Source organism: Eptesicus fuscus, chromosome 12, assembly GCF_027574615.1.
Source record: "Eptesicus fuscus isolate TK198812 chromosome 12, DD_ASM_mEF_20220401, whole genome shotgun sequence".
Classification (NCBI taxonomy): domain Eukaryota; kingdom Metazoa; phylum Chordata; class Mammalia; order Chiroptera; family Vespertilionidae; genus Eptesicus; species Eptesicus fuscus.
In genome coordinates, this window is record NC_072484.1 from 25145464 (window position 1) to 25158326 (window position 12863).

General features: G+C 40.1%; 1 protein-coding gene across 1 annotated transcript in view; it reads right to left on the reverse strand.

The window, feature by feature from the left end:
- Positions 1 to 12863, reverse strand: part of PLCB1 (phospholipase C beta 1) — a 616845-nt gene that overhangs the window by 137179 nt on the left and 466803 nt on the right. The window contains exons 11-12 of the mRNA XM_054723939.1: positions 11932 to 12089; positions 1483 to 1565 (exon numbers count right to left, since the gene is read on the reverse strand). Coding sequence (XP_054579914.1) covers positions 1483 to 1565; positions 11932 to 12089 — 241 coding nt within the window. The remainder of the gene's footprint in view (positions 1 to 1482; positions 1566 to 11931; positions 12090 to 12863) is intronic.

Genomic DNA, 12863 nt, shown 5'->3' on the forward strand with positions numbered 1-12863 from the left:
CTAATTGACATAGAGACATTTCTTGAAGAAAATAAAGGTGCTCGATTTAGAGATATTTCTCCACAAAGGAAATAACCATCAACAAGTCTGGGGACTATAGTGCCTGGAAGAAAGACGCTAAAGCACTGTGAGAGCCCGTTACAAATGGGTGGGCAGAGATCAGAGAACGCTCAGGAAAGGCACCTGTAAATCAGAGCTGTCGCAGCAAATGAGGTAAGAAATGCAGCAACTGAAGGGGCACTGCTCCCTTTTGTTAAAACAGAAAGAGCAATGTAAGGGAATAACGTATTTTCTCTTCAATCGACCCGCAGGAGCGTTGAAAAATTATGGACCCAATGATTACATCATCCATTGGGTGACTGTCCCCTAATGAAACAGAATCATGAGCTGGTAAATGTAACACAGGTTTCCCGAGGGCAAATTAGAAGTAAGGTCTCTCGCCCCAAACACGTAAACAGATGATCACATTTAACTACTTAGGAATTCCTGACGCTGAAATTTGCTCATGACCAACCTGCTTCCCTAAGACTTACTGAAGTGAAGCATGTGTGGGAATTAGTTGGGCAGAAGAAATCAGTGACCTGGAAAGGACTTTCAGTGAGCAGGGAGAAAGGACCTTGTGACCAGGTTAGGACAGGTGCTGTTGGCTGGTAGAGAAAACTGGCGCAGGTCCTTGGAATGAAAGAGGATGACTTCCCAAATGCTGGATTGAGCAATGATGGCCGCTCCGTCATCATCTTTAGATGTTAATTCCATGGTCTAGAATTTCAGTTGCTTGAATTTTGATTCAATACAGATTAGTCTTTTTCATTTTGAAGCTCTTTAAATTGAGTGCATGATAAACTAATACCCACGTATTTGAAATAAACATGTCTTACGCTGGTCCTCTGTCATAAATGAATATAAAACAGTAAAGTGAAAACTGCCTTTTCTTTGTGTAAACTCAGCAATAAGTGCAGGCTATTTTGAAATAGGAAAATGTTTGCCAATACTAACAAACAGGGGACACCAATGGGAAGAGGATAGAGGGAACATCTGGGGCTCTGAGTTCTATATAAGTACAAAGTGGCAGAATAGAATCTAAGGCTGTCTCTGCACCAGCTCCCATGTGAATGGAACTCTCCATTGTGGTATGGCTAAACTGACCATCAATTTGCATGCAACAGAAGGAGCTAATGGAGGAGGATCATAAAAGTGCCCTCTGCAATAGAGAATTGTATTATGTAAGTCAATGTGCTCCATTGCCTTGTAAGAATCCTACTATGGCATGAAAATAGATTTCATAAATCCAATGGATTATGTTAACATAAATGAGATTTAAATGAATGAATTCTATCTCACACAGATGAAAACATGCCACCTAATATATAACATAATCAAAGAACACCATTAATAATGTCAATAATCTTACATCAGATGAACAATTATTAAACATGCCCTATTTGGGAAAAAGACTTCCTGTTGCATGTGTTAAATACTTACGAGTCCACATGATTCTCAAATGAAAGGAGAATTGGAAAAGGTGAAGTCTTAAATGCACACTCAGCGATTGCTTCTATCACTTCCTAAAAATGAGAACACATATATGTTCAATATACCAGAATTTTTATGTGTATATTTTTCGTTGGGGTTATATTCATTAATATGGTTATAGTTTCCATTTGTAAAATAGTATCAAATGGCTTGAAATGGCCAGAAGGGATTGTGAAGGCTGCTGCATTCTAAATTTTCTGACTCTTAACTTAGCAAGGGGAAAAAAAACAAACCCAAAAAACTATTTTGGTGGAGGAGAATGGTTCTATTTGCTCATTACATCTACTTTGTTTCTCTAATAATAATAATAAAACAACTCTAATCATATTGCAAAATATTTGGACAAAAGAAGGCAAATATTTTCACCCATAAATTCACCCCTTGAACCAAACCACTGTTGGCATTAGGTTATATGCTAGTTTGTTTTTCATATATTTGTATAACTTAGTTTTAATTATATGCTATTTGTATTTTTTAACATTTTTATGAGATATAATTCACCCATTTAAAGTATACAATGACATGATTTTTAGTATATTCACAGAGTTGTGCACCCATCATCCCAATCTAAGTTAGGACATTGTTATCACCCCAAAAAGAATTCTGTTACCATTAGCAGTCACTCCCCATTTCTTCACCCCCTCCCCATACACCCAGCCCTTGACAACCACTCTTCTACTTCTGTCTCCACAGATATGCCTATTCCAAACACTTCATATAAATGGAATCACATATATGCGTCCGGCATCTTTCAGTTAGCATGCTTTCATTCATCCAGGCTGTAACATGTATCAGTTCTTCATTGCTCAATCTGTATTTCTTTTTAAATGTGTATGTCATAAGCTCCAATATCTGTATAAAATTCTAGAGAGTAGCAGTATCATAATTGATTTAACCATTACCCAGTTGTGGGACCAACATTTTAAGAGCTATCATTCAAATAATTCTACAAAGAACATCTTCATTTTTTTTTTCCTAGTAGTTTGAATTATTCTGGGAATGAATTCTCAGAAGGGGAATTATTGAATCAAAGAATATGAATACTTTTAAAGTCTCCTGTGTTTCTCCAAATTACTTTTCATCTTCAATTGCCCAGAGCAATGTATGAAGGACCAGCTTTCAATGCATATGCACCAGCTTTCAGCATTACTTTTTCAAAATATTTTTATCGCTGAACTGGTATTAAAGTGGGATCTCACTTATTTTTTAATTATGTTGCTCTCAATACTACTGTGGTTTTACATACTCACATGTTTGTTTTTAGCTGCATTTATTCTTTGCATATTCTCTTTTCAAGTGGGGATTTCCACTCTCACTCCTTATGCCTGGGCCTTTCCACTATCTCTTCTACTTTCCTTTATATTCAAGCCAGAAAGCTATTTCCCTGGCCCCAGACTATAAATAAGACTTTCTAATTCTGTACTACATTTGCATATATCCTCTGAGAAGGATGTGCCTGCATGGAGTGAAATAATCGCTCGCACCATTTCCTAGAAGTGAATTCACAGATTGCCTTTCATAGATGATCAGTTTAACTTTTATGATAGTTGATGCCATCAAAAATAAGTGCACTATAAATAGCAAGCTACACCAACATTTTAAATTCTTTATTTGACTTATTTGAGCACAGGCCTGGGATTCAAACACACTTGTGTTTTAGTCCTACTTCTTTGCTTTCCAAGCTGTGTGACCTTGGGAACAATCACTTAATGCCTCTGTGTATTGGTTTACTAATCTGTAAAGTGGGGGTGACAAGCTTCACTCATCAAGCCTGTGGTGAAAGTGCATCAAGAGAAGCTGGAGAACCCAGCTTATAATGGGCACATGTTCCCAAGTCAACTAAGGTTACTTACCTCTCTGATGTCTCCCTCCCCACTTACCCTAAACCTTCCTTTTTAGACTCTTACTAACAAGAGGTACCATTAAATGAGCATTTATTATGTTGTAGACACATATCTTATCTCATGCTAGAAACATTCTGTAAGGAAGATTATACAATGGAAGCTCAGAGATATTTACCAATTTGCCCAAGGTCACAGAGAGGAGATGCCAAGAAACCCCAGGACAGTCTATCTGACTCTAGAGCTTATGCTCTTACCCTTTGCAGTAACCACTTAAGACCAGAGCCCTTAAAGGAATTGAGAGTAGATATCATAAAGGAAGTGAGTGGTAAGTGCCAAAAAAGGGGGAGGAGGAGCTAGATTCCGTTTATTTCATAAATTTGGTCCTATTGTATCAGCTAAAGGCAAAAACACATTAGAGCCATTCTTGACTTCTGTTTCTCTCACAGCTTTTGATTCATTAGCAATCCTGTCCAAAATATATTTAGAACAAAGCCACATCTCAGCCCCTCTACCTCAGTCATCTGCATCCAAAAATCTTTGTCATAACTGCTAGGGTACATTTTTATCACCATCCCCACATTTCACTACCCCTTCTGTGAGATATGTTGATAACAGGCATGCCCATTTATGTGTTTTGGCCAGCGAAATATGTATGCAAATGACATGTTCTGCTGTTGAGCAAGAGCCATCATGTAGTTATGTCATTTCTCTTCTCCGTGCCATGAGCCCCGTGATGTTACAGATTGGGGCTAGTCTTTCTATATGGATTGCAGACAATATCAATCAGAGCAATAGTCAACATCCAACCTGAGCCAGAAATAAATGTTTGTGGTTCTAAATCACTGAGATTCTACAGTTCCTGTTATTGCAGCAAAACCTAGCAGAGGCTGACTTTTAACTGCTTTCCTGACTTCTATGTTTGATAGAGCCTTTTAACTGCTTTCCTGACTTCTATGTTTGACCCCTACATTACATACCACAGCCAGAGTGATTGCTCTTAAACAAGAATCAGATGATTTCACTACTTTGGGATACAACTTTTTCATTAGCTTTCCATGTAACAGAGTGAAATCCAAATTCTTTATCAGATCTAACACCTGCTATCTTTCTAAATTCATCTCCTTTTCCTGTTCACCGTTGCTTACCCTGATACAGTCCACTGACCTTCTCTTAGTTTTTCTTGAATATATCAAACAGAATTTCATTTCTTTGTTTATCTTTGCTGCTTTTGTCAGGAATACTCTTACCTGAAAACAAGACTTATTTCCATAGTGGGGTGAGGATGGTCTCTGTTCAAATGTCACATAATCAAAGTCCTTCTCCCACCACAATGCTAGCCCCTCTTTTCCTTCAAAACTTATTATGTCACCTTAAGGGGCATATCTCTGTGTGCTGTATTGTGTGTTTATTTTGGTTGACTTCTCCCCACTAGAGTGTAAGCTTCCTGAAGGTAAGCACTCAGTTTTCTCCACTGCTCTTTCCCCAGGGCATAGGAAGTACTAAGGTACATCCCAGATGCTCACTAAATATGTTCAAGCAAATAAATGAACTCTTAACATTCTTAATAGAAGAGAAATATTTATCTACTTGTGCTCCCACTTATTCTTCTATTGACTATTTCAGAGGTCACACACTTTTTCCATAAAAGACCAGAGAGTAAATATTTCAGACTTTGCTTGCCATACTGTTTCTATGGAAACTATCTGACTCTCCCTTTGTAGCCCCCAAACAGCCTCAGATAATGAGCAAACACATGGATGTGGCTATGTTCCAACAAAACGTAATTTATAAAAACAGGTGGTATGCCTGAAGAATATAGTTTGTCAACCTCTGGACTAGTGAGATCATTGGCTTAAGCAAAGCTTAACACTTGATTGTAACTAAAGGTAAATGTAATATTGTATTATGAAAGCTTGAATGTTGATTCCATACACAACAGCCTGGTTAAGTTTAACACTTTCATGGCTGAAATTTCCATTCAAGTTTGGGTCTTATATTGGGGGGGAAAATCTTTCAAATGTAGATGTAAGTAAAAGTATCATTAGACAGGTAACTTTCTGATAATTGCTGTCTTTGGCTGTTTGATAACTGCTCCAGCTACAGGTGAGTGAGAACCGTGTACCTTCTCCCTTAGAAAGTGGGTGTTTTGCCCCAGGCCAAGGGCCTGTCTCTTTTTCTTTGGCCAATGAAGTGTGAGTGTTTTTCTGGGTCTGCTCTCAGACTTGTAGGGAATTCATGCCTCTCTGTCTTTCTAGCTCCCTGGGTGTGGTTCTCTCCCCACAGTAGAGATGCTGGGGTGGCCTGAACTGCAGCTGGACCTGTGCTTCCTAGACCTTCCTACCTGTGTCTCTTACTACCTTTTCCTGCCTCTGGTGTTGTGAACTTGTAGTCTTGTGCACTTGACTTAGCACCCGTGTTTGCAATGGACCTTCCAAGCTCACCTGCCATGTCCTTCTCAGCTCCCACTGGGTGTCTAACCAGGGCTGGGCTATGTTTAACTTGCCACATAGATTGGGCTTTGACCTATTCCTAGAGTGGGGTGGAGGTCAGGGCACCTAGAGCCTCTACCATGGCAGCCTCACGAATGACTTAATTCAACCTCCGCCTCACCCTGACTTAATGACTCTTTGCATAAATCATACCACAACCGCTGCATTTAGAGAAAGAAAGCTAAAGTGTGACTTCTTACATTTCAATTATAATATCAGTAGCTAATATTTATAGAGTACTTCCTGTGGGCCATGCGCTGTTGTAAGCAATATCCGCATGTGAAGTAGCATCCCTGACTGCTGACGGCAACCCTAAGAGGTGAGCACTAGCACCTTCTCCACTGTGCTCATCAGAACGAGGCTGGTGCTTCTAGGGGTGCTTGTCCAGCAAGTGGAAGAGCGGGTATTGGAACCCTGGCATCAGCTCCAGAGCTGCATTCGTATCTCCCATGGTTTCCTTTCTCTCTTTTCCTCCAATCCTCTGCCGCTTCCCTCTTCCCTCTTCCACCTCTCCCCATCTCTACCGTAACTTTAGCCACCAGCTTAGGAAACCTTTTTGAATCTTTAAAACCAAAGCAAACATTTACTGAATTTCATCTAATGATTTTAATTGGGAGCACCTGAAAACTCTAGAAGTTCCACTGTTGGACTTTGTGGTTCTTTATGCCTTTGAGATATTTTGCATAGTGCACAAGATCACACCGGATAAGAAAAATAAGTACAGTTTTAAGGTTTTGTTCCTTCATATAAACCATCATCAGCGGACACCGGAATGTGAAAGTACCTCACTGCACAATTGCTCCTTATTAAACCCAAACCTTTTTTTCAGAAACTGCTAACACTGGGTTCAATAATCTATAAACCATATGGCTCAATTACTAACCTCCAAGGGAAAATCTGCCCTTGAAATCCTTTATCCTTGACAGGCAACAGCAGGGTGCATTTGATATCCATTTTATGTGAGCATTTATGTAGCAGTTACATTGCATCCTAAATTATTATTTCTCTCATAGAATGAAGCTTTATTTTCAGAGAGGCTCCATTTAATCTCATCCTCAAATTTAATATATTTTCATCATATATGTTATCACATTACCCAGTTTTCCATCTTGTGCAATTACTGGTTACAAAGTAGCTGCCCAAGGGGGGAGAATAAGGAGCAGCTTGGGGGTGGGGTGGGTGCGTGGGGGTCCCCTGTGGGGAGGAAGGAGACTGAAAGGGAGCTGAGAGAATGAAGATCAAGTGGCGAATTACTGTGTCAGGACCATCAGAAAGGCTAAGGCAATGAGGCAGAGAAACAGAAGGGCAGATAAATGGGATAAATAATAAATAAATCCCTCGTGCAAAATAAAAGGCTCTCCAGAAAGAGAGTGAATTACAGCCTGTCCCCTTTCCCAGAACATAACCTTTTATTTTGGCCCATACAATAAATAGTAGGCAACTGCAAATAGGGATGCTCGCTTTGGGGGATATATCGCCCAGAAGCTTTCCTGATTACACAGGCTGAGAGCAGATAAACTGTGTGACATAAAAATGACAAACTTCAACAATCAGTTTATGTGGCTGCTGTAAAACACGCTGTGGCTATATAGTCTAATTAGACTGTGAAGGTCATGTCCAAATACATAGGGAAGACCAAGCTGGCAAACATCGGGAGAATCTTTACACTACCTTCCAATATGTTATACTTGGAATTTCACATGTGAAAACAGAGAAAGACAAAGTTCAACTGAGGCCAGAAAGACTACAAATGAAAGCTATGCTGTAATTTGTCTTTTTTTTTTTTTTTCTTTAGAATGGGAAACTTCATTTTAAAACACGTTTATTGAGGACCTACTAAATACCAGATTCTTTTCAAAGTGCTTGGGACAGATTAGGGAACAAAACAAAGATCCTGTCTTTGTGGATCTTACACGCCGGTAAAAGGAGACAGACAATAAACAAGGAACATAATTAAGTAAACTAAGAAGAGTGGTAGAAGGCGATAAATGCCAGTTGATAAATAGAAAAAATAAAGAGGAGGTGGGGAGTGTATCAGGCGTGTGGGAGTGGGCATGAAGTATTACATAGAGTGCTCCCAGTAGCCCCCCTGAGAAGGTGGCATTTGAGAAAGGCTTCAAGGAGGTAAGAGGTGTACCGTGCAGACACCTGAGGGAAGAGCATTCCAGGCAGCGGGAACAGGCTTTGAGGTGGAACCTGCCTACCATGATCAAGGAACAGGAAGGAGGCCAGTGAAGTTGTGGCTGAGTAAGTGAGGGAATGATAAGGGGCAGAGGATAAGATCGATGTCATAGGGCCTTATCCCACATTTGTCTTCTTACCCTTTCTTACAAAGTCACTGAACACAGTGGTTTCTGGAAAGCAGACCACATGCTGATAATCGTGCAGAGCCAGGGCTGGGACCAGGGTGAGGCAAGTGAGGTGTCCAAAAGGGAAATTTAAAAGAGACTCATTCTCAGGTGTCAGCTCTGCATTTACATGGCGCTGAGAGTAAGCACCTCCTTAAATTTTGCCTGGGAGGAGCCTCACCCTAGTGCCAGTCCTGATGTAGAGAATTCCTGCTCTGTATATTTGTCCGCAAAACAGGTCGGCATTTCTACACCCCACACTTATCCTTGTCCACCACCACTATCCAAAACTTTGCAAGAATGATCTATCCTACAGAAGCATATCAGCAGGAAGCATGGCTGGGCAAACCAACCATCAGGGGATATGGGTTTGCTATTCTCTTTGGCCACCCCATTCCCCCAGCTCCAGCAGGGAAAGAAAGTATTCTGGGCTGGATTTAGTCTTTAGTCTCTGAATCTGTCAGCAAGTGTGTGGATGTGGTTGAGAAGTTGTGTCTCTGGAGCTGGGGAATAGACATTCAATCAGCCCGTGGCTCTGCGATCACAGATAAGATTGAAGAACCACTTGTACGGTCGAGTGCACAGGAGAGTCACTCTAAGCCGACTTGATGGCGGAGGCCAGAAAGTCAATGCTACACATAAAATAAATATGCCTTAGAAGAAATTCGAAGAACCTTGAGGAGTATAAATTTTTAAGAAAATATATTTCCTTAATAATAAAAAAATAAATGAATTCACATGAGCAAGGGGCAAGAGGGTGGGTGGGCCATCCTGGAAAGGGGTCAGTGCACAAGGCCATCAGTCCCTTAGCTCAATAACGGTTCCATCAGGATCATCTCCACCCATCAACAGACAGATAAGCCCAAATTGCTCACCTCATACCAGGGTCATCTGTCCTCCACTTTTTCTTAAAGAGTTCAATCTCTAACCACTGAGAAAAATTAGCCTTGGCTAATTTTTCTCAGTGGTTAGAGATTGGCCTATAACTGAAGGGTCACGGGTTCAATTCCCAATCATGGCCATGTACCTTGGTTGCCAGTCAATCCCTGGCCCTGGTTAGAGTTTGACCAGGAGGCAACCAATCAATGTGTCTCTCTCACGTCAATATTTCTCTCTCTCTCCCCTTACCCACTCTCTTAAAAAAAAAAATCAATGGGGGAAAAATATATCCTCACTCCTGGGGTGAGAATTAAAAAAAAAAAAAAGAGTCCAACTAGATTGGGGTTGGTATCTCAGATTTCTGACAAAGGATATTGGCAGGAACTGGGAGGGTGGGAGATTATGAAAATGAAACAAAAAAACTTTGATTTTTCCATTAAAGAAAACAAAAAGACCTTAAGAGTGGTCAATTTCAGGAGCAGATACAACTTTTGAAGATTTTGATCAGAATTAAGATAACCCCATATTAAACTTTGTTGTAAAATTTAGTGAAGGGTGCTATTTTTTCTCTAATTATTGTACTACAACTTCATTTTAAGAAATCATGAAAACGTAGATTTCCTAGACACAACATACTTAACACATTTTAAGGTGCTAGTGATATTACTTCTGAACACATTTTTATTGCTGTCAAACTTAGTACCTTTGATCAGAACACCATTTACCCCAACTGAAACCTGGCTGTTCTTTAAAATCTTTTATCTTTTTTGTTTCTCTCTGAAGTGGTAGCTGTTTATCACATTGCAAGTGCCTGAGGCCTAAAAGCTGGAGACTGGGAATTTGTTGCTCCTAATGCTACTTCTGAAACATAACTTCCCAATCTTATTTTAAAATGAAAGAAAAACCCAGTTCTCATGAAGCAGCCAAGCTAGTTTTTACCGTGTCCTCACATCTGCTACCTACCGAGCTCCCCCTCATTCAACAAAGACTTTGGCAAGTGGCTCACTGTCCTCTTCTTCTTCATCCAAAGCTTTGTGTCTAATCTTGGTGACATAAACATCTAACTCACCCAATATTCTAGCCCCTCAATGCTACGCCCTCCCCATTTTCAATGGCCCTGTTGCCACTCTACCTTGGTTCCCCAGATACCTGGGTTCTGTTTTTTGGTTGCTTAGGGCAAGAGTTAGTGACCTAGAGTCAGTTCTGCCCTGAGAACCAGGCAACCCTGGCAATGGGTTTCACACGATGGGACCTGTGCTATCGGGGTTGTCCTCTGGCCCTTCCCCGCTAATTCCCTTCCAAAGATGTGAGAAACCTGAGACAGCCAAGAAAACTTGTAAAGCCACATATCCCCTTTCTCGATCACTTTCTAGGTACCAAGGACCCCAGATATTCCCACCCAAGTGGCCCTACGCTCCTGAGAATGGTTCTTTGCAGGAGAGATGAACTCCGGTGTCTAAATGCATGAATGTGGGGCTCATTATGGTGTAGAATGAGTAGGATGGAGCCATAAATGGAAAGAAGGGAGATGGCTATTCCCAGCTAATAAGAATGGCTGGTGCTTGTTATAAATTACAGCTTTAGTCCTGCCTACTAGGTAGGATTTATTAAGTTACCTAATCATATGATTATCTCTGCTTCCTGACAGAAATCCATAGAAAAATTCTGCTTCTTTGAGCCCCGCCCCCTCAAATCACCTAATGCATGCCCAAATCCTGTAAGTCTTCTTTTTAAAAAAAATATATTTTATTGATTTTTTACAGAGAGGAAGGGAGAGGGATAGAGAGTTAGAAACATCGATGAGAGAGAAACATTGATCAGCTGCCTCCTGCACACTCCCTACTGGACATGTGCCCGCAACTAAGGTACATACCCTTGACTGGAATCGAACCTGGACCCTTGAGTCCACAGGCCAACGCTCTATCCACTGAGCCAAACCAGCTAGGGCTGTAAGTCTTCTTTAACACATTTGTACTGAGACACCACAGTTCCCCATGACATGTGTGCTCCCTTGTTGCATAAGCTAATAAACCCAACTTTGACTTACAGGTGTGTTCTTAGGGGTCTTTGACCTCCTAGGTATCAATGTGCTACAAACTGGCATGTAATAGTCAATATTCCATTCTGGCATCTCAGAATAAAATATTGTATGATAATTAATAGTAGCCATTAATATCATCATCATCATCATCATCTAGAAAGCAAAAAGCTAGAAATACATGCAGTAATACTGATGAAATCTCTCAAAGATGCGGAGTAAAAGAAACAAGAAACAGAATAATGCACACTAGAGTATGAGTCCACTTACATAAAGTTTAAAAAGTGGTGAAACTATGTTGTTGAGAGCTGTACATAAACTAGAACAGCTCTAAAGAAAAGCAAAGGGTGATCACTGTAGCGGTCAGTAAGGTGGTCTGGTGGTCTCTGGGGTAAGGAGGTCATTCTAAGGTGTTTCTGGGGTACCAATAAGTTTCTATTTCTTGTTTTAGGTTACATGGTGTAAACTTTATATCCATTCACTAATATGCACGAATAAGTTGTATGTATTTTTATGTTACATTTCACAATGTTAAAAATGCAAGAATAAAAGAATAAGAGTGCTAAATAGACAAATAAATTGGCATTTCTTTTCATAAATGCCATAAAACAGCTTAGATTTTGGTTAGTAAGAATCAATTCAGGTGGTGCCCATTACCCATGAATAATTGCTAAACTGTAACCTCTGAAATGGCAGAGATGATTAAAGGCCTATGGACTTAATTGTAACCATGAGGGCTTTCTACTGTAGGAGGCTTTCCCTCCCCAGGAGCCTCTCTTAGCAGTAATCATTCACTCTACCTTGAAGGATATTTCGGTCGTCATGGTGAACCCATGGGTGATGACTGGTTCCTCCTCTGCAGTCCGTCCTTTCCAGCAGTCCAACTCCACACAGCGACAACCGGACAGGAGCACTTGACGGTACATCTCGACGGAGGAGTTTCCAGCCAGCTGGCCAGCTGCAAAACACCAACAAAATGAAACCCAGAATCCCATGAAGCAAAGAAGACATTGGTGGCTTCCTAGACAGGCTCTTCAACAATAAGAAAACACAGTGTCTAAGAGATGGAATAGTTGTTCTCAGCCTTTCTTCTGCCTCGACATACCAGAAGGTAGTGGGACAATCCTTAATGCAGTTGTGACTCCCTGGCAGTGGTTTGGGGAAGAGAAAATATAAGAAAGAAAGCATTGTAACAATAGCAATAACTAATTTTTATTAACTTCTTACCATGTGCCAATTATAGTTTTTTTAACCCTACATGTATTACTACATTTGTTACAAAGATTTCTTGGGATTATTAACTTTAAAAACAAACAAACAAGCTTATTTTCAGATAATGAAAATGGCATAGAGGAATTCATTTACCCAAGTTTCTGAAGCTAGTAAATGGAAAACCCAGGATTATAACTTCAATATAATTCTGACTGTCTTTCTATGAAGGAGTACTGTTGACAGGTTATTATTATATAAGTCAACTCCTCTGTCATTCTTGTCCAAGGTACAAATGCTTAGAAAAGCTAAACATTCTCTTCTCAAAAAGTGCTCTTTTATAGGAATAACTTTAAATTTGACAAAAGAAGTGAAAGACTTATACTCAAATAATTACAAAACATTGTTTAAAAAATTAAACACAACCTAAATATAAAAAAAAGACATCCCATATTCATGTAGTGGAAGACTTAGTATTAAGATAGTACTACTCCCCAAATTGACCTAAAGTTCAATCCTGAAG